At 49.8% G+C, this 21,300-nt stretch overlaps 8 protein-coding genes across 8 annotated transcripts; 4 read left to right on the forward strand and 4 right to left on the reverse strand.

Annotated features, from left to right (window-relative positions):
- Window positions 1–258: 258 nt before the first annotated feature.
- Window positions 259–1,543, reverse strand: MMT2 (mitochondrial metal transporter; the record flags this gene model as incomplete). Its single annotated transcript, XM_064899087.1, has 2 exons — window positions 259–932; window positions 988–1,543. 2 exons carry the CDS (start codon window positions 1,541–1,543, stop codon window positions 259–261), a joined length of 1,230 nt encoding a protein of 409 aa, XP_064755044.1.
- Window positions 1,544–2,162: 619 nt separating this feature from the next.
- Window positions 2,163–3,296, forward strand: LTR64_004744 (uncharacterized protein; the record flags this gene model as incomplete). The annotated part of the gene is made up of 1 exon (XM_064899088.1): window positions 2,163–3,296. The coding sequence occupies one exon, from the start codon at window positions 2,163–2,165 to the stop codon at window positions 3,294–3,296; it is 1,134 nt and encodes a 377-aa protein (XP_064755045.1).
- Window positions 3,297–4,307: 1,011 nt separating this feature from the next.
- Window positions 4,308–7,325, forward strand: LTR64_004745 (uncharacterized protein; the record flags this gene model as incomplete). The annotated part of the gene is made up of 1 exon (XM_064899089.1): window positions 4,308–7,325. One exon carries the CDS (start codon window positions 4,308–4,310, stop codon window positions 7,323–7,325), a length of 3,018 nt encoding a protein of 1,005 aa, XP_064755046.1.
- A 313-nt stretch (window positions 7,326–7,638) lies between these two features.
- LTR64_004746 (uncharacterized protein) lies at window positions 7,639–11,616 on the reverse strand (the record flags this gene model as incomplete). The annotated part of the gene is made up of 2 exons (XM_064899090.1): window positions 7,639–9,989; window positions 10,071–11,616. 2 exons carry the CDS (start codon window positions 11,614–11,616, stop codon window positions 7,639–7,641), a joined length of 3,897 nt encoding a protein of 1,298 aa, XP_064755047.1.
- Window positions 11,617–12,661: 1,045 nt separating this feature from the next.
- LTR64_004747 (uncharacterized protein) lies at window positions 12,662–14,305 on the forward strand (the record flags this gene model as incomplete). Its single annotated transcript, XM_064899091.1, has 1 exon — window positions 12,662–14,305. The coding sequence occupies one exon, from the start codon at window positions 12,662–12,664 to the stop codon at window positions 14,303–14,305; it is 1,644 nt and encodes a 547-aa protein (XP_064755048.1).
- A 209-nt stretch (window positions 14,306–14,514) lies between these two features.
- Window positions 14,515–16,422, reverse strand: HXT5_1 (hexose transporter hxt5; the record flags this gene model as incomplete). Its single annotated transcript, XM_064899092.1, has 5 exons — window positions 14,515–14,898; window positions 14,968–15,255; window positions 15,307–15,329; window positions 15,391–16,158; window positions 16,248–16,422. The coding sequence occupies 5 exons, from the start codon at window positions 16,420–16,422 to the stop codon at window positions 14,515–14,517; spliced, it is 1,638 nt and encodes a 545-aa protein (XP_064755049.1).
- An 871-nt stretch (window positions 16,423–17,293) lies between these two features.
- On the reverse strand, window positions 17,294–19,562 carry LTR64_004749 (uncharacterized protein; the record flags this gene model as incomplete). The annotated part of the gene is made up of 2 exons (XM_064899093.1): window positions 17,294–19,503; window positions 19,550–19,562. 2 exons carry the CDS (start codon window positions 19,560–19,562, stop codon window positions 17,294–17,296), a joined length of 2,223 nt encoding a protein of 740 aa, XP_064755050.1.
- A 559-nt stretch (window positions 19,563–20,121) lies between these two features.
- On the forward strand, window positions 20,122–21,220 carry LTR64_004750 (uncharacterized protein; the record flags this gene model as incomplete). The annotated part of the gene is made up of 2 exons (XM_064899094.1): window positions 20,122–20,836; window positions 21,021–21,220. The coding sequence occupies 2 exons, from the start codon at window positions 20,122–20,124 to the stop codon at window positions 21,218–21,220; spliced, it is 915 nt and encodes a 304-aa protein (XP_064755051.1).
- Window positions 21,221–21,300: the final 80 nt, after the last annotated feature.

Below are 21,300 nucleotides of genomic sequence, written 5' to 3' on the forward strand. Positions count from 1 at the left end.
CGCAGAGGTGCTTAAAGAAGCGACGCTGAGCAATGTCTTCACCAAATGTCGAGTTACAAAACTGTGTACTATACGCAAGTTTGGGCATGTGGTAGGTGGAGAAGTTGTTTTGGAGTTCCTGCTTCAGGGTGTCTTTGCGCTCCACAGATGAGATCAGCCTCAAATCATTTCTGGCTTTCCACTCCAGTATGCGACAATCGTTTCTGTGACCACTTTTGTATGGAACCATTTCTGCGTTAGATTATAGATTTTGGTCGTTCAGATATTCTTCTTCGCAGCTTGAGAATGTTGATGCCCATTAGTATGAGCATGGTGGTCGTGATCGTGCGCATGTCGGTGCTCATGCTCATCTTCCGGTTCCGGGCTGCTTCTCGGACTCACATCTCCTGGAATGAACTCGCTTGTGAAATCTTGACCTCCCTCAATGGTGGTGAATTTGACTCTGACTTTTCGAACACCTCTGACCTTGGCTCCAGCTCTTTCTCTCACAGCTTGCTCTATGGGCATGGTATCCGCTATGGTAAAGCTGGACGGCACAGCAAGATCAATGTCAATCAAGTAGTTCTGACCTGATTTGATGCCTTGAATGTCCTTGATCTCGACTTGGTCACCCTTAGCGACACCGTGTAAGCCCTCTGCATCGTTGCCTGTCAAAGCTTTCTGGGTGGATCTGTTTACAGCCTGCTTGATGTCTTTGTCCACGGTTACGTCACCCAGTTCGAGTAGGGAGGTGACTGTATTCTGCCATCCAGCTCTTATGACCATACCAGAGATGATAAGACCACCCACTGGGTCTAGCCATGAAGCATCCGCGATAACGTGAGCACCACCTATCGTCAAAAGGGCGACAATGCTAGTGAGCGAATCTATGCGGTGGTGAACGGCGTTGGAGGCTAGGACGGATGACTTTCGCTCTCGAGCGATCTTCATAGCTTTTGTAGTAGTTAGTAGGGTGGTAGATAGAAGGTAGTGTTTGAGACAACTTACTTGCTCTGTACAGCCATTCTTTGACGACAATCGAGCCAGCAGCAAGCCATGCAGCATTGAGGTTGGGTAGATCAGTGCTGTGACTGTGGCTATGGCCGAAACCAAACAGGCCATGGACATGTTCATCGTGTCCGGCAGCAGAGTGGGTATGATCTATGAAGAACTGTAGATACAAGACGTCCAAGCTGTTCATAGCCATACCAATTCCGCCAAAAAGGAGAATGCCACTGACACCGAGGGCACCCAAGCTCTCAACTTTTCCATAGCCATAGGGAAACCGCTCGGTCGGAGGCTTCAGAGACCAAGATATCGTAGCCAAAGTCATAAAATCAGAGACCAAATCTGTTAGGGAATGGAAAGCGTCTGCCACAAGGGCTTGTGAATTGAATACCCAACCTCCTACTCCTTTGCCCACAGCCATAGCCAGATTAACGAACAGCCCTATTCTGGTAATTCTGACACCTGCGTCATTCTTGTTTGTCGAAGTAAGGTAAGTATTGTCGTGATGGTGATGAGAGTGACCAGCATGGCCACGTGCTTGTATCGAGGTAGTCATATTGGAAGTAGGTAGAAAGGAGCGTGCCGATCGTAGATTGTGAGTTAAACAGACTCTATTAGGATATCTAGGGCAACGAGATGGTGCTGCCGGTATTCGAATGTGAATACTGTCATGGTACTGCCGGTCTACCAGGAATGAAGCAGTTAAGGGTAAGCCATAGATGTGCTGAGATGTGGCCCCAGAAGGACGTGCATTGAAAGTTAACAATCTTAACCGCGTTCTAGTGAGATACCGGCCATGCGGAAGCATTTCAAGCTTGAGATGCGCCAGAGGCTATCATGTGTGGTGGGAAAAGGCGCACATCTATACAACCGAGAACCAAGTGATGTGCAACGTCGAGGTTCGAAGTAATAGTAATCTTTGATTCTGTATTCCAGTTTGATTCAAGTTTCCAGGCAGGTGCAGCCTAACAGCCGGACTCGAAGCCGCTCCGCAAGCTTCGCCAGGCACAGCGTCGGGATTGGTTAATCACGAAATAAGCTTGAACGGGAACCACGATCGATGACATCGCAATTGAGTTCGAGGCCTGCGACGATTTGGACGGGAATTTGCTTGTTGGCTTTTGTTCCTGAAAGGTGCCAGCTGCATACTTGATGACAATTGTCATGTCTTGCTCATGTCAAAACCCCCGCTTATGCGTATCCCTTACACGGGACCTTTACCTCCTCCGCTGATTATACCTTCTGCTGCAAGCACCTTGAATGGAGCAGCCACTGCTATCGCTGAATTCCTAACTGCTCGCCAGAGCCAGAAGGGTGGCGATGTCAATACAAAAGATAAGACCGTTCTGCTTACGGGCGCTGGCATATCAGTAGCCTCAGGCCTGGCAGACTACCGAGGCAAGAATGGAACCTATACACGAAACAAGACCTACAGACCAATCTACTTCCATGAGTTTGTGGCATCGCATGAGGCTCGAAAGAGATACTGGGCCAGATCTTTTCTAGGCTGGACGAGTCTACACAAGTCGCGTCCAAATCCTGCTCATTACGCTGTCAGAGATCTAGCTAAACATGGTGTATTGACTTCGGTCATCACTCAAAATGTTGACTCCTTCCACAACAGAGCACATCCAGGTCTGCCTGTGGTTGAGCTACACGGTTTTCTTCGCAGTCTAGTATGCCTGAGCTGTAGGAGACTCATGCCAAGAGACGAGTTTCAGAGTTGGCTGTCAAAATTGAACCCTGAATGGGACCAGTTCTTACAGGAATTACTCAAGTCTGGAGCGCTTGATACAGAAGATCCTGAAGAAAGGAGAAAGAAGGGCTACAGGACGAATCCAGATGGAGATGCGGATGTGCCTGGTGCACCTTACTATACATTCAGATATCCTGCTTGTCCGGAATGTCTGCGACGTGCTCCCATCCTGAAGGACGGTTCCAAGGGAAGGGTCGAGGTTGATGCAGATGGTGCTTGGTCTGAGAAATCGGATTCAGGCATCCTCAAGCCAAATGTGATTATGTTTGGCGAGAGCATTCCCGTCGAGGTCAAGCAGCAAGCTGAGGCCGCACTCGATGAAGCGGGTAGAATCCTAGTCATTGGCAGCAGTCTGGCGACCTACTCTGCCTGGAGGATAGTGAAGAAAGCATTCGATCAAGGTATGCCTATTGGTATCCTGAATATGGGTGGTGTGAGGAAAGAAGCTGAATTCTTTCCTGACCGCGACCGCTTCGAGGATGGGACCGATGCAGTGCGAGCGAGCTTGGCTGCTGAGCAAGTTCTGCCACAGGTGGTCAAATTAATTTCGTAGCTTCATAGAGACTCTTCACTTTTTCGTCCAATCAGAACACAGTCGCGAGAGTCCACATGCCGAAAACGTTCAGCCGCTCCTCCAGGTCCTCAGCGAAACTTTGTTCTGCATCACTACACACCAGCGAGGACCTGATGATGTCCCTGCAGGGTTGCAAACAATTCGCCCCCGATTAGTTAGTTTAGTGTTCTGTACGAGCATCGATTCTGTAAGAACTACTTGCTCTACCAGCAGCCTGTGTGAGTCTGGCAAGTGGCGTGCTACTCGTGCACGGCTGCAGCCGATGGGTTCAAAATCCACTGGTAGGCGGAAAGCTCGATCGGCTTGGAGACTGCTTGGCGTACGCTGCCATGTCTCGAGCAAGGGCAGCAAATCCTTCACTTTCCTCTCACTAGTTCTGTTGTAATATCAGTAGTCTCGATGGACCTTCAACCTAGGACACGGTCGTTCAAGATCGATGTGACCTATAGCTACCACAGAAATGACACTTTGGCGCGCGATACACTCTGGGTCAGGCCCCTGTCGCCAGGACAAAGCCGCCAGTGTCGTTGGTCAACCAGATCTAGCAAACTCCCAAAAGTTGCTCACAAGTCTCAGAGCACGTTTGCGAGGAACGTACAAAGCTGCTTAATCCTTCATCACTATTCACCATGGGCACGTTCGGCCAAGTTAAAAGCTCGACCTCAGCACCCGCAATGTCGCACACCTTTTTGCATGGCCAGGAAAAGGCACCAAATTACTAGGGGACTCAAAATACTTAGATATAGGGACCCTTCATCGTGAGTGTTACTCTTCAACTTCAATTTGTACAGCCATTCCCTCTCCACCAATTGTCACTTACGTCTCCACCAATCACAGCACCTTCTCATACTTGCTTTCTTCTACATTGTATGTGCCGTTGCCCTTCTTGAATTCTACTTATCATTTCTTGCTTGCAGTACTTCTTCTTGCTTCGCTACAACAGCTCCATTACCTGTTAGAAGCATAGAAACTCTGCCACCACGATCTGCAATGGCTGCCTCATCATCAAGTGCTGGCGACATCGAGATGCCTGCTACACCACCGAATGATGAAGCAGGCTCACCGAAATTCGATGTACATAAAGATGAGCAACACTCAGCTTCTACTTCTGGGTTGTCCTCGTTGCCGTCAGATATTGGTCCAACACCAAAAGGGCTGGGGGACTATATGGAGACAGACGAGACAAATCGGACTGGCGCTACCAGAGCAGGTAGTCCTGTCAGACGCTCAAAGCGCGAGAGGAAGCAAATGTCTCGTTATGCTGAGTTCAGAGCCAGTATCAGCAGCACTAGTAGCCAAGACACGGATTCGCTACCTCCCAGAAAGCGAAGGAAGACTCCTGCTCCAGGAACACAGGAACAATCCAGCTCTGCATCCGAGACCTCGATTGCACAGTCTTTAAGCTCGAACTCTGTGTCCAGCATCCCAAACGTGCCGCTGTCTCCAGTACAAGCTTCAGCTTCACGACCAGAACCTAAGCTCAAGCAATCAGTGACAGCAACAATACCAGAGATTGAAGCTGACATTGTAGGAGCTTTCTTTGCAAAAGCCTATGACAAACCAGTGAACCGCAAGTTTACGCTCCAGCAAGTGGATGACTACACTAGTCGGTTTCCAGAACAGTTGGAACGCATGAAAAGGATGTCACAAAATGAGAGGAAAGAGCATTGGATGTATCCAAATTTTGACTATAAGAATCCTACTTATTATGGGGCGGATGGCACCATTTCCAAAGCATCGTCAAGCACTGCTCAGCCAGGGAGCAACAAAGGATCGAGAACAACATCTCCATTGAAAGGCGGTAGATCTGGTCAACAAGCTAGAGGCAACAGAGGTAATGGCAAGAATGGCAAGTCTCAAAAGGGCCGCGGTACAGGTGGTTCTGGCCCAGGTCGAGACAAAGAGTCTCCAGATCCACCTCATAAGATCAGTATGAAACCACATGAGAAGGATTTGCTCCATGTTGTTAGACAAAGACAACTGAAATTGAAGAGTCTGTTTAGCAGTATGGCTGGACAGCAGCGGGATGCCCTCGAGCTGCAGGCATCAGGGAATATCTCGAAATTGCTTCGAAAGCCCACCTTTCACACAAAGGTTCCCGCCTACCATGAAGTCATGCAAAAGCTTGAAGAGAAGGAGAACGAAACAAAATCATTGATAAGAGCCGAGCTCAAGGAGCAGATCGCATTGGCTGACAGAGAGCTCGGCTCACAAGCCGAAGTCATCATACGAGAGTTCAGGACTCGAGTCGAGGAGGCCCAGAAAGAGCATGTAAGGGGTTGTCAAGGCGACCTTATGTTGATTGCCAGAGCTCATCGTGGAGCAGGCGACGATACAAGGACAAGTAATGGTTCAGACATTGGCTCTGACTTTCCGCGCCTTCACGAATTACCAGAGCCCGATGCTCGACCTCGCGGCTATACTTCACAACGCATACAGGATGAGAAGGCCTTCAGAGAAACATCATCAAGCTATGACGAGCAAGCTCAGCGGGAAGTTATTGAGAGAGACATTGTGGGTCCTGTTTTGGAAGCAGCAGCTCGCGAGGCTGCCTCCCAACGAGCAGATGTAGACAAGCAGGCTAGACTGGACACTCTAATCGACGTCGCAAGACAGGAACTCAGACAAGCCGGAGGCTATCTTGTTCCGCGACCATTATCTGAGGACGAGAACCCGCAATTCGCTCTGTCCCGGCTTGCAGACGTTGCTGAGTATATCTCGACCATTCACCCTAATCGGGCATACATCTTCATGCCTGTCGAGCCTCGAGACATCGACGACTTCCCAATAGAATACCTCATAGGACCAAAGTTGTACCTTGAATACGAGCAGATCCAGAGCAGACGTTCGGCCAATTCAAGAGCAACATCTCTGCGGCCAAAGTCCACATCTCTTCCTCAAAAGCGACCGTCCGCAGACCAAACACCTTACAATAAACCGTCATTCAATCCATCGGCATCTTTACCAAATCTCGCAATAGCGCCTTCGCGAATGCCACCACCACCATCATCATCCTCCTCCCAACGTCACCACAGTGTGCTAGTTAAGCCACCGATCGCTCATCCAACGTTCGTAAGAGCATTCTGCAACATGGCTTCACGCGAAGCCCACGCCTTTCCGGAAGTGGCCTCCTGGCTGCAGACATCGTCACAACAGATCCCAAGAGCTTCACAACCACCAACTACGGTTGCACAACTTGCTCCGCCAGCTTCACCAGCTTCTTCACGTGGCTCCCTCTCCCAGCCACATGTTCCGCCACAACTCTCACCGCATCAATCGAGGCAATATCCTCCTACGAAAACATCTATTACTAGTCCAATCGCCACAACAAGTCCTCAGCAATTCCAGCCGCCAACAACACGCTTCGACATACCACAACCCACAACAATCATTCAGCAACAACTACCGCAACCACCACTGCCTCCGCCTTCTCAACCAGCAATAACAACAACAACAATTTCAAGTCCAGCAAGCGATGTTACACAACAAAGACGCCGATCAATCAATGCTAGCTCCTTCCGTGCCTCTCGACCCCGTCTCGGCGGCCCCCGTCGCGAACCGGGCCAAATTACCTTCACACCAGCTCAGACTCCCGACTCAGACCGTTTCAAGAACCCTCCACAACCCCAACTACTCCCACCAGGACAGTCCGCATACCGACCCAGCAGCCTCCAGCCACATCATCATAACTCTTACACCACCAACATCAACAATAACAACAACAACAACCACCATCATAACATCCCAGAACTCCTAGCTCCCACCACCACTACCACGACTGGCCAAAACCTAACTCCTGCACAAGGCCCACCATCAACCACCAGCACAAGCACTAGCACTGCGGGAAGCACAACAGGCAAAATCGCAAATACCTTCGTCAATCAGAATCCCGACGCGACGTCACGGTCAATACAGGCGGCGGATGTGGCGAGGCGAACTGCGACTTCGACTCAGGTGCAGGGGGCCGGGCCGAAGGGTGGGAAGAGGGTTTTGTTGCCGAAGGGGTGATGGGTCGAGGGACAGTGGAGACGTGGAAGATATAGAATTGGGGTAGCAGGGAGGTAGGGAGTAAGTGTTCTATTTGATGGGTGATAGGCATGAAGGTTTTGGTAATTTGACTTTTGTTGTTGGGTTGCATGGGCTTGCAGGCTATAGATGTAAGTTCGGACACGATGATATGGGGTATTGGGAATTGGGTTGAATCTATTCCTCTAATTACCTAGTGTATATAGTCCATCAATAACTTTTGACATCTTTCTGTTCTGCCAACGAATGATTGATTCTCCTAGTATTCTGTCACCATCATCTATCAGACAGATTCTCAAAGGTGGTTCTGCACTTCGCTCGATCCGCTCACCACATCTCTCTCGATCGGTCCAAAGCTCTCCAGCCTTCTATTCGCAAGCACAATCGCTTGATCCGCATCTCTCACCGCTGCCGTCCGATGCGCAATCGTAATGACCGTACTTCCCTTTAGCTCCTCCCGGAGTATGCGTTGTATCTCCCAAGCAGTATCGACATCAATACTTGCTGTGGCCTCGTCCATGATGATAATGCTGCTTCGTCGCAAAATGGCTCTTGCCAGCCCGACTAATTGTCTTTGGCCCTGTGAGAGGTTCTTGCCACCTGTTTCAATGGGTGTGCTGAGGGTCCAGTTGAATCTGCCTGCTACGCGCTCTATAACGTTTTCGCAGTCGGCGTCGGAGTGGGCGTGGGTTGGATCGAGGTTGTGTCGGAGTGTGCCTTCGAAGAGAACGGGTTCTTGAGCAAGGAAGGTGATCCGAGTGCGGAGAGCTTGACGGTCGACCTTGGCTAGGTCGATGCCATCGATGAGGATTCGACCTGTCTCGACTGGGACTGTGGCGAGGAGTGCTGCTGCAAGTGTGCTTTTTCCGGAGCCTGTCCGACCGACGACGGCGGTATTCGTGCCTCCTTTCAATTCGAATGATATGTCAATCAGTGCCGGTTCGAGGTGAGGAGCATAGCGAACAGTGACGTTCTCGAAGACGATACTGCCACTGTAGGATGGCCACCATGCTGGAGGTGGAACTGGGTTACTTGGCTCTTGTTCAACATCGAGTAGTTCGACCAGTCTTTCGACAGAGACGAAGTTGACTTGGAGCCTTCCGTACATTCGGCAGAGCTTGTGAGTCGCTGCCACAAATTTCTGCGCACTGACCAGGATGAAGGCTGTCATTCCAGCCGACAAGTCGGTGTATATCGCGATTGCTGTGAGCACAAAGGTTGATATAGCTGAGACGATCTCCAATCGATAGCTGAGCCAGCTTTGCACGCTCCAGTAGAAGTGGTCCATTGCCTGAAAGGTATCAACCACTTTCACGAGCTTTGCCTGGAAGCGGTCTTCAGCCCGAAAGGCTCGTACTGTGGTGAGACCAGCCAGTAAAGCACCGAAATTCGTCATCAATGGACTGAGAGATACTGTCTCCAGCCTTCGCAGACTCTGTGATGTAGGCAGAAAATACAAGAAGATGAGCACAAACACGCCTGTGACCAAGACGGAGACTACCAAGAAAACCGGCGTTATAGAGGCGATGAGAGAGATGCAAGCCAGCCAGGTGATGGTGTAGTACAGGATGCCGTAAAGATCAGAGCCAATGCCTGTATCAACTTGACCTACATCTGATGTCAGCCGATTCATGAGACGACCGACTGGAGTAACATCATAGTATCTGAATGTGGTGTTTGTGACTCTCTGCATCACGGCACGAAACATGTTCCTCCCAGCCAGATATCTTGTAGTCAGTATTGCTGTTTCCGAGAGCGAAACAGTAACAGCTTGAGCCACTATGATGACCAAAAGTCCAACCAGCCAAGGCGAGACATTCGTGCGTGGGTCAGGAAAGCGATCGAACAGCCTGTTGAGGAACGAAGGTTTCGAAGTCGGCAAGCTAACGTATACCGAGTGATAGATAGATGGTATATGATGAACTTCAGCATCATTGTATGCTTCACTGAATTCTTTCAAGTACCAGTTGAGTGAAATTGACACAAGGCGCGCGAGAGAAAGAGCCAGGATGATGAACACCCAGGCACTCAGACTTCCCGCTTTCAGGTACTCCCAGTACACTCGAGACTTGACGTCGCCATGGGCTCGGTGTTCCTCCTCTTCAAATTTATCAGGAATGGCATCCTTCAGCAGCTTTGTCTCACCAGCAAGAGGCATCAATTGAGCTTTCGAGGCACCACTCGGAGTATGTCTGTTGGAAGCAATCGCAGGCGCATGCCGTCCTCCAGCGGTTGCACTGCCTTGGCTCATGACCACGATTTGATCAGCTATTGGTTCACATAGATCTGTCCGATGAGTAACAAGAACTATGGTGCGCCCCTGCGCAAGCTGACCTTGGAAGCACTCGGTAACAATGTATTCTGATGTTTGCTGGTCAAGCGCACTCAACGGATCGTCTAGCAGTAGAATAGACGCGTCGCTGTAGAACGCTCGAGCGAGAGCGACACGAGCTTTCTGTCCTCCTGACAGCCCAATACCGTTCTCACCTATTGGGGAAAGGTCGCCTTTCTCGAAAGAAGCTAGATCGGGCAGTAAAGCGCAGACCTGTAAGGTCTTCTTGTACTTCTCAGGCTCAAAAGAGGAATTGAATAGAATGTTGTCACGTATCGTCATGCTTTGAAGCCATGGCGTCTGGGCACAGTAAGCTATAGGTCTGAGTGGTTTGGTCATCTGTCCTTCATGCATGTCAAGTTCTCCTAGTATAGCTTGCAATAGTGCTGTCTTACCTGCAGCGACTTCGCCCGTGACAACCGTGATTCCTGGTGAGAAGCAGAGATTGAGGCCGTTTAGAACATTGGATGCTAATCCGGGCCACGCAAAGGTAGCTCTGTGCAATGTGATCTCGTTGTCTGGAACACCTTCATCGTTGCTGACGTCTTGTTTATCCGGTTCGTCCATGAATATTTGAATACGTCTAAGAGCAACGTAGGCATTCAGGAGGTTCTGGATCAGATCTGGTAAGCTCTCCATGTTCTCCTCAATCATGACGAATATTTCCAGCGCAGGAAAAACAATATCGACACTGAGTTCACGTTTTGCGAACACAGTGTACGCCCAGAATGCTGCAACAAGGACAAAGCCAGATCCAAGAACATTGTTCAGGACCATAAGTTGTCCCCAGATGTACGAGATGACTCTCATATTCAGCTCGCGTTGTCGAGCTTTAGAAACGTTTTTGAGCCAATGGTTCTGCCATCCATACCAGCGCAAGTGCCGAATTGACTCAATATATTGAGATGTCTGCTGTAAGCGTTCATCAGTGGTAGCTCTCCGAACCTTTTCAAATCGAATATCCACCAGAGCAAGCAAGTAGTTGATGATCTGGGCCACAACAATGACTGCGATACCTACAAGGGCTGGCCAGCCAAGTAGGCGCCAGATAAGAGCTATCGAGACGATCAGACCTAGAGGCTTCTCAATAACGTCCTGAAACTCCCAAAATCTCTGAGCAACCTCGTAGGAGTCATACCTCATCAAATTCATGATTTTGCCCATTGCTGCTGGTTCCTGCTTCTTCTCGTCCACGCCTTTGACCCCGATGCAAAAATTCGTCCAAACCGCTCGAAGCTGTTTCCAAATTCTCTGTAACTGGCTTGGTTTTGCATCTTGTGAATTGGCCAGGAGAGGGGTGCTTTCATCGATACTTTGTACTGTCAATACACGCTCAAGTCCTGCACCATCTTCGTTGTTCTCCTCTTTCTCCTTGGGTTGTGATATTACTTTCCGATGTAACGTTTTCTCGTAAAGCATTGTGATCAGCTCGCCTCTCGACCTCTCATAACATCGACGTTCGTACCAGAGACTGAAGACTTCACTCTGAGCGTTGATAACGCGGACCAACAAGATCAAAAGAGCATAGATCAAGGCAGATCGTCTTTCAGTTGGTAGGTTCTGCATTGCTTTGAGTAACTGCTGTAAGAGTATCGGATCCGAGTAATTTGTGGCAAGCTCGAGTAGTTCAAGAAGAGTGAGGATAGCAAGGTCAATCCAGTTAGCAATCAGGACTCTCTGAAACACCGACCCCTTCAGACGACGAAATGCATCATGCAGAAAAGTGTGCTGAAATTCGTATGGCAGCAACCAGATGTCCTCCTCGTTCAACTGCCTCTGCCTAGCCAACCTCAACAATGGTGTGACCCAAGAGACTGTCATCCATTGCCAAAATGTCAAATCATCCTCGGGAGATCGAAGCTTGTCTGTGGGTATGGAGAACGGCTTGCTGATGTCAGCTCTTGATAGAACTGGATCCCTGATAGGTGTGTTTACAGACATGATTACACCTAGCAGAGCAACTGCGATTAGGCCAACAGCCAAGCTCTGTTCCCGGCCAAGATCATTTTGCCATGTTTGCAAGAGCAGAATGCAATTGGTAACGAAGAGAGCGGCAAAGGCAGTCAGAGTCAGTAAGGAGAAGCATCGCGGCCTGCAGAAGAGCGAGTACGCAGCAACCAATGACCAGGCTATGGCAGGATATATTATCCATAGCTTCTGCACAGATGCCAACAATAAACAAAACTGCAAGGACAATCCGATTATTGAGATGGTGGACAGAAAGATGGCTCGGAACGGGATTGGCGTTCTCGAGTTTGTAGGCTTGTAACGTAGCTCTTTTGGTTCTTGAATAAAAGTCTGGGACCACGAAGGCCGCTGGAAAGATGCGTAGGTCATGTTGGTGAAGCTGGGCAATATAGTAGGAAATTGATAGTCAGACGATCGTAGTCAATCATTTCAAGACGATATCCTGGGGTGTATACAGGTGTCTGCCTAGTGTCTGTGAGAATTTGGAAAGCACACTGGAGGTGTTATGCAGCGGCAAACTTCGATCGAAAGTGCAAGCGTGTTGCAATCGGACACTGCAAGTTCCATTTTTCTCCAATCATACCAACAGCCGAACAGGATGCAGCAGGCAGAACAGCTGTCCAACTTGATGACAAGCGTATTGACTCAATCATGAACAAAATGGTTGCATAAAAGAGATAACTCCAGGCAACATATCTCCATGGTTGACTCACGAGAGGTTGTGGAAAGTGCGATCAGTCGAGGCAGCTTCCCGCATATCAGAACGTTGCTCTATCGCGTCGATTCTGGGAAGGATCCGCACAACACGCCAAACCCCGGCAAACTAAATCTGTATTACGGTCCCTGCAAGCCCAGAGCACGCCAGAAATGGAGATCTCGATAGCCGATAAACTGATGACGCAGAAGCGCGTTCGCTCGACGCGTCCCTTCCAGATTCGCGTTAAGCACAGGACTCATCCTGCGCACACTGAAGACCCTCCACTCACAACTGCTACGACCACAATAGGGTCTCAACATCATGCCACCAAAAAGAGCTGCTCCGGAAGAGCCTTCGGATTTTGAAAAGCAGCGACTGGCCAATATTGCTGAGCGCGACAAATTGCTCGCCGAGCTTGCAGTCAAGAAAAATGCTGCCCAGGCTGGGCTCTATGCGAAGCCTGCGAAACGTCCAGCGTCGTCAAAGTCCAAATCCACACCTGCGAAAAGGATCAAGAAAGAAGAAATTGCTCCTCGTAGGATATCGTCTCGGTTGGCAGGTATACAGGCAGACAGCGAAGTCCAGCGTGAGAAGGAGGAGAAAATGTACGAAGAGCAGAAAGAACGCGATATCGAGCGTCGCAAACGAAGGACAGACGACCTTAAGTTGGGAGACATAACTGTCAATGGTGGCATTAGTGGGTTCTTTGGCTCAGATTCCCTCCTTCGTCCTGTCGCAAGGCCAAATGAAAGAACTTTTGGTGATGAGGAAATCAAGGAGACAACAGACAAAGAGCTAAAGTCCTTACGCGAGAAAATGAGCGGCTTGGAAATATGGGATGCTTGGGAGCCGACCAGGATTAAGATAACTCCCGAGCGAATATACTCGGCATCGTTTCACCCAACCGAAGAAAAGCCAATTGTCTTCATGGGAGACAAGCTAGGGCATTTGGGTATAGTAGATGGATCGCAAAAGCCTGAAGTTTCGGCCGTCAAGCACGAAGACGATGACGAGGACGAAGAAGATGACTACCCAGACCCTATCATAACCACCATCAAGCCACATACACGCACCATATCTTCTATGCATACTCATTCTTCCAATCCAGGCACCTTGTTCACGGGCTCTTACGACTCCTCCATACGTAGCATAGACTTACAAAAGCAAGTAGCCGTCGAGGTTTACGGACCCAAGGACAAGCTCGAAGACTCGCCAGTATCCGGCATTGACATGTCAGCAACTGATCCAAACACCATCTATTTCACCACACTACAAGGTTCTTTCGGCCTCCACGACTACAGAACCCCCTCTTCCGACACAGTCATGTACGAGCTCTCCGATAAAAAGATCGGCGGATTCACCCTAAACCCCCTTGCACCACACTACCTGGCAACCGCATCGCTCGACCGCACCATGAAACTATGGGACCTCCGCAAAATCACTAAGAACCTCCCCACCCTCGTCGGCGAACACGAATCCCGCCTCAGCGTCTCCCACGCCGCCTTCAACACAGCCGGCCAAGTCGCAACCTCCTCCTACGACGACACCATCAAAATCCACTCCTTTGGCGTCACTCCCGCTCCAACAACCACCACCCCATCCTCCCGCAAACTCAAAATCAAACAATCCACCGAAAAACTCGAGAGCATGCAGACATGGAAACTAGGCCATACACTCCCGCCTGAAGTGATGGAGCCAGAAGTCACGATATCGCATAACAACCAGACGGGGAGGTGGGTCACTATCCTGAGACCACAGTGGCAGAGACATCCACAGGACGGGATTCAAAAATTCGTGATAGGGAACATGAATAGGTTTGTTGATGTTTATTCGGCGACGGGTGAGCAGTTGGCTCAGTTGGGTGGGGAGGGGATCACCGCTGTGCCGGCTGTGGCTGTTTTTCGTCCGACGAAGGACTATATAGCTGCGGGTACTGCGAGTGGGAAGCTGTGTTTGTGGATGTAAGACTGCATAAGGGAATATAATATGTACTTGAATAGTTGAGCCTCAAAAGACGAGATGCACGATCACATTGTTTTAATGCTTCTGACCATCATGACGACAGGAGCAGCATGCGAAATTTAAAGCGGACACAATTTGGTACAAAATTGTCCATTCAACCATTCCATAAATTCACTCACAAATTCTACTTCCTACCTATAGCCTATACTTCCCTATCTCCTCGAAGCCTCCGAAGCCCTCCTCTTCTCCGCATACGCATCCGACGCCCTCCTGTCCGTCGAACTCAAAGTCTCCCCCTCCGGCACCTCCCACTTACTCGACTTCCACGGCTTGACCCTCATCAAGAACATCGTATCGATCTCCTCCAAGGACTTGCCGCTCGTCTCCGGCAGGAAGAAGAACACCACCAGAACCGCGAGAAAATTGCACGCCGCGAAGAGGTAACCGTACGAGAAACCGATGTCGCTGGTGATGAAGGGGGTGGCGAAGCCGATGAAGAAGTTGAAGGTCCAGTTTGAGGCGGAGCAAAGGGCGATACAGACGGAGCGGTAGCGGGAGGGGTAGATCTCTGAGGTTACGGCCCAGGCCATGGGGCCCTGTTTGGGGAGTTAGTAAGTGCTGCCGTGGATGAATTGGGAGCAAGGAGGGAGATTTCATGGACTTACCCAGGTTGATGCAAAGGCGGCAATGAAGAGGCAGGCGAACACGATCATGACCATGCCGACAGTTTGGTCGTTTGTGCCGTCTGGGTTCTCGAGGGCGGCGTAGCCTAGGGATGCGAAGACCATGTAGCACATGAACATCCAGGCGGCACCTATGGTTAAGCATGATCGACGACCAAATTTTTCTACCATGTAGAGTCCAGGGAAGGTGGTGACTACGTTAACGCTTCCCAGGATGATTTGTGTGACGAATGAGTCATTCAAGCCGACGGAGGAGAAGATGGTAGTGCCCTGGATCAGTCAGTAAGTGTGATGCGTTGCGAATGCGCCGAGTGTACGTACATAGTAGAAAAAGAAATTGGCACCTGGAGAAAGTCTTTGTTAGCTACCACAGTCTTTGAATCCGACGGCATGAAGTCGACTTACCTGTCATTTGCTGGAGTGCCTGAATAGTGATGCCGAGCAATGTACGATACAACATTCGTGGTCCAGTAAAAACCTCCATGACCGATGGTGTGCCACCTTGCAACTCAATCTCGAGTTTCTGCTGCATCTCATCCAACTGCTTCTTGACAACTTTGTGTCTCGTGCTGACACCATAAAACTTTGCAACACTCTTCGTGGCCTGCTCGACCTTTCCATGCCGGAAGTCATGTCTTGGTGTTTCAGGGAAGAATAGGATACCAACACCGAGTACGAAAGCCCAGAAGAAGCTGATTCCAACAGGAACTCGCCATTGAGCAGGACCGGACAAGTTCACGCAACCAAAATTGATCAAGTAGGCTAGTAGAATACCGATAGTGATAAAGAGCTGGTAGCAACAAACGATGGCTCCTCGGACGTGGGTGGGAGCACTCTCGCCCTGGTATGCTGGCACCATGACCGACAACCCACCTATAGCAAAACCAGATATGATGCGTCCCATCATCAAAATCCACCAGTATGGGTATTGAGCGGCAATCTGAAACACGTTGCCTAGACAGAAGACGACACACCAAAGGCAAATGCTGTACTTTCGTCCTAGCCGTCTATTGTTGGCTACTGGGCCAGCAATCAGAGCACCGATCAAGGTTCCGATCGAGAGCATTGCAACGATGAGACCAGTGCGGATATCGCTGAGTTCAAGAGTCTCACGGTTGTCAGCGAACTGGTAGAGAAAGTTGTCCATTTGTAAAAAGCCTGAAATTTGACCAGCTAAGACAGCAGTTAGCTCAGAAATGGGTCCGGGTAGGTGAGCACAATGCTTGAGGAAAGGGCTGGTGTTGGTGTGCGAAGTCACTTACTGTCGTATCCGAAACATATCCCGCCCATCGAGACAAGGACAGCCATGAGGAACGTCCTGGCCGTGAGGAAAGGTACCTTGGAGTCATCATGAAATGCTTCCTCCTTCGGAATTGATGGTAAATTCGTCGAGGGTATGTCACCCGCTACGGTCGAGGACCTCGCGGAATTCGCCATGTTAGCCATTCATTGAACGCTGTGAAGGTCAATATATTCTCCTGGTGTTAGAGTTGCTGGGAAGAAGTAACAGAGAAGGAGTAGAACATTTATGTCAAGCAGACAGAAGTACAATGGTCCATATTGATGAAGCGCTACTCAGCAATGCAACGTGGGTCAACGTCATCTGGCAAATGTTCGCTGGAATTTAGTCCTGACTTTCCACAGCGGGTTTCCACACGATAGAAGCGTGGCAGTTGCTAAGCAAGTAGTCATTCCCATTGGCAGACATTTTCTTGTTTCCAAAACCATAGATAGCGTACCTTCCTGGTAGCCCCAAGGTTATGCCGCTTCAAGCTGGGGTAGTCGACGTCATTTTGTCTTGTCAAAAAGACACAACTTGTATAAATCAGGACAATGGAAGTTCCTCATGTGTCCGGCGTAGCATCAATTTCGAACAAGCAATTAACTCGATAAAATAAGAAGACGTATGACGGAGGACAAACTCTCAAAGGTGAGGGAGGAGAAGATCGACACGCCAAGGTGGAATCGGAGCCGGCGTGGCAGATCTTGGCGAATAGCTCTTGCGGCTCTGCACTCTGTTTCCGCCAGTTCGCCAGTGGACATTCGCAGATATAGCCGACTAACAACCGCTTTATCATTGGCCTGTCTGCACTGAGAGATTGCGTAACCTCCAGTAATATACAAGTAGAGGGGGCTTTCTACCCGGGTATGTTAGGAGTCTGTGAATATTACCGTTTTCAGCAAAGTGAGAGAGAGATCTAGCCAACGTACCGGGCTAACTTGTAGATGAACTACCCGTAAGAATAGATATGGTCGATAAGTCTTAGATTATGCAGCAGCCTCTATGTCACTCTTGCTAAATTGTCTTTCATGCTAGACTTACTGGTCGATCATCCTCGTCCCTACCAAACAGGTACCCAGCCTCTCGGCAGTAGCGTACCTCTCCATTGCCACTACTCCCAACCTCACTGCTCCAGCAAACTACAACTGCGTCCACTATACAAGCAAGCACTCCTTCCATGGCACCTAAGACAGCCCAGCCTATTGCACCTGCAATTAAGCCAACGACATAGGCGTAAAGGCTACCTCGTACTCCATCGGTCCCTGCTAACTTCAATGTTCTCGCCGTTGACACCCAGCCCCCGAAACCCAAGGCAAGGCACATGATGAAACGGGTTGCATGAAGCAGCAGCTTAGACAGTCTGTATGGCAGCAATGGCGCAGCATCGGCTGACCAGCCGTCTCGGTTGTTACGCTGATTGAAGGTGTTCGGATGTAATGAGGTAGTCGCATCATTAGGTGCTAGGAAATGTAGCTGTGAGAGACCACGTGAGCTAACGGCCAACGGCTGCGAATGTATGGCAGCATAGGTAAGTGATAATGGGTTGATCAATGTTGCAACTGGGCTGGGTATGAACGAATACATAGCAACGCTCAACAACATAGTCAGTCTTCTCGGTAGCACCAAGAGCGGTAGGCGTACCAGTAAGCTGAGGCCTGTGAACAGCGAGACGGTTCCGAAGAGGGTGGTGATGGAATGCATGACGGCGGCTTTGACAATGGTTTGCGAGGTCGGCTGTGGAACAGCGAGACGATGGAAGTACCATTGCGAGACTGTGGCAGAGGTTATTGTCCTTTGTAGTCCGAATAGTATGCTGATGGTCCATAGGTAGACCAGAATGAAGTAAATCCCGATCCACCAAGTTGTGGTGTCAATGGCAAACCTGATGACCATTGAAGTGACCCGATGACCTCCAAGAAAGACCCTGGTGAACATGGACAACCAAATCCAGGTAAAGCCAATGATGGCTCCCAGTGTGGTAAATCCAACAAGCAGCAGAGCTGGATTAGCAGCCAGAATCTTAGTCGCAAACTCGACAATTGACACTGCCTTCTGCATGGCTAATCGACCTCGGATGACTGCCACAACCCACAACGAGGCCATGATGAAGGGCAAAAGCGAGCTCCAGCGCATAGCGTTGTCTTGAGCCGAATGGCCCCTCCATCTGCCATGAAAGCTCGATATGAACGGATACAATGAGAATGAGAACAGAATGATTGGCACAACGATTAGAGTTCCAAACACAAGCTGGCGAACGTACGATCGAAGTGCAGCCAACCAGAAAAGGCCGACAAACACTGAGACTATAGTGTAAACACCAAGGAGATGGAATGAGCCATGTAGGGTGGTGTAGATGGTGTCACCAAGAGGTTTGTTTTTGCTGGGAGCTTCGGTGTGTAAGAAGATGACGAACCAGGTTGCGAACATACCTGCCAGAGCAAGCAGATAGAGGTGACCGAAAAAGATGTCGTGCCGAACGGGATCAGCAGGGGATCGTGTGACTGCGATGGTAGCATCCATCTCAGTCACTTCTGCTCGTTCTCTTAGCAGATGCCTGCGGTCGCTCTCGTCTGCCTCTTCTGATTCGGGATATGGTTGGCGTAGTTGTTGAACAGAAGGCGGATCGTCGACCAGGTCTTCGGGTGGCTCGTCGTCGGCTTCGCTCCGCATAGTGTCCTCGAGTCGAACCTCACTCAGCTGGGCAGGGTCGCTCCTCATACTTTGGTCCAGCTCGGCAGATTCTGTCAGATCCTCCATATGAGGTCCCCTACTCCTCTCACCAGCTCTGCCTCCCCTCCAGGATGAGCGAATGCCACCGGCTCTGCCATAACCACCATGCTTTTCTGCTGACTGTTCCACTTCGCCTGTGCTAGATGTACTGCTTGCCCCCGACTCTTTCAAGTCACTGCCGCCTAGCTGGCGCCTAGACTTTTGTAGGGCATAGAAATCGGCTATCTCGCGCTCATGTTCCTCTTCATCATTCTCTTCCCGGAACTCATCGACGGCGCTGTGGAAGAGAGGTGCTTGCTGAGGATTGAAACGCGAGGCAAAGGGAAAATTTGATATCTGAGACGAGGCTGGGTTGTAGGGATTTCCTCCTCTGTTTGCGCCTAACCTAGAGGCAGTTCCCGATCTCCAAGCAGCGGGATTCTGATTTCGGTGGTGGCCAGGACTGCGATCGTCGTTGGTCGCGAAGCCGATACGGGATTGTGATTGTGCTAGGAAGCGAGAAGCGTCTAGAAACATGTTAGCTGACTTCTATACCCGGCAGGGCAGACATACATTCAGAGAACATGCTGCCCTTAGGCAGCTAATTGAATGGTTCACAGGCGCACTAACTCGGGCTCCGACAGTGATAAGGATGATCGAGGTGGGTGACCGCTTCTCAGGCACGCGACAAGGCTCAGATTAGGAGACAGAGTAATGACTTTGGAAATTGTAGAATATGACAGTTCGATATTCGACAGAGAGCAGCTGATGTGGTAGAGTTTAGAATCGTGACCACGTATGGTTGTGGTGATGGCAGCACCTTAGTTACACGGTCTCAATTGTAGCCTGCTTCCGGCGGCCTTAGCGCCCACTGCGACCTAACCAAGTTGATGCCTGCCACTAAAATGGGAAGTGTAACCGCTTAAGCGTGGCCGTTCGCGTGATTGAGCACGGCTCTTCCATCGTCGCATCTCAGATCAGTCAGTTGCCACAAAATATTTCACTTGTTTGACACTGTCGTTGACCTGTCTTGCAGTCGTCCACGCTCGTTACCTGCTTGATTGTCGACCGTCACATCTATACTATTGTATCCTAAGCAATTCGGCTCAGTGTTGTCCTGCTACATTGTACTTACACAACAGCTCATGCCTGTATATACGAAAGAGCCAACGTTACCATGGAACTACATTGCTAAGCTCGTCTGTATTGGTGATAGTTCAACTGGGAAATCGAGTTTGACCACACGCCTCTGCGAAGGTCGCTTTAGCAACAACCATGATGTTACCATTGGAGTTGAGTTTGGGTCGAGGGTTGTTCCAGTAGGACCTCCTGCCAACGCCGAGCTTGGAATCAATGCGGGCAATGCCGAAGTACAGGCTGCTAGCAAGACTGTTAGTCCAGACGCTCAAAAGAAGATGAAGCTATCCTTGTGGGACACAGCTGGCCAGGAAACATACAAATCAGTTACCAGATCCTACTTCCGAGGCGCAAGTGGTGCTCTCCTCGTCTTCGATATCACGCGAAAGAGCACTTTTGATAACGTCACTGACTGGCTACATGACCTGAAACAGATAGCTGAGGAGGGTATTGTCATTGTCTTGGTTGGAAACAAGTTGGATCTGGCCGATCATACTACGAATCTGGACGGAGGCAACAAGAGAGCGGTCACTCGTGAAGAAGCTGAGGATTGGTGCAGAAGAGAAGGCATAGTCAAGTACGTGGAAACCTCCGCCAAGAGCGGGGAGAACGTCGAAAGAGCTTTCTTAGAAGTCGCAGAGCGCATATACCAGAACATTGAAGCAGGCAGATACGACCTTAACGATCGAAGGAGTGGTGTAAAGAGTTACGGTGTTGGTATAGGTAGGGATGTATCAAAACAGTCACAGAACGTCAACCTGACCATGAACGATGCGGTCAAGGGAAAGTCTGGCAACTCCTGCTGCTAACGAGCAAAGCAAACGGTTGATCAAATCAGGAAAGGAGTTTTGGACAAGGTGTTCCTCTTTTCCACAACTTTAGACACGTCGACATTGTCTCGGTTCAGTTTTACGGTTATCGGCCAGGGATCAATTCGTGGAAATGGTGGAGTCTCGTACCAGACACGATGCGTACGTCATCCATACCGTTCAAGCGGGCATAACACGGAGATCTGCTGTCGAACAGTTTTCAACTCTGAACTTCAAGCTGCGAGCACGGCGTGGACTGTGCTTTGCTACGCAGTACGCCAAATTCTATGGTGATTGAGGAAAGTGAATCCTGTATCCTACTAGAGCCTTGTGCCAGGACATCTGTAGAGACTCCTACAAAGTTGTGACATCCTATTT

Source organism: Lithohypha guttulata (genome assembly GCF_036872675.1).
Source record: "Lithohypha guttulata strain CCFEE 5908 chromosome Unknown scaffold_3, whole genome shotgun sequence".
Taxonomy (NCBI): Eukaryota; Fungi; Ascomycota; class Eurotiomycetes; order Chaetothyriales; family Trichomeriaceae; genus Lithohypha; species Lithohypha guttulata.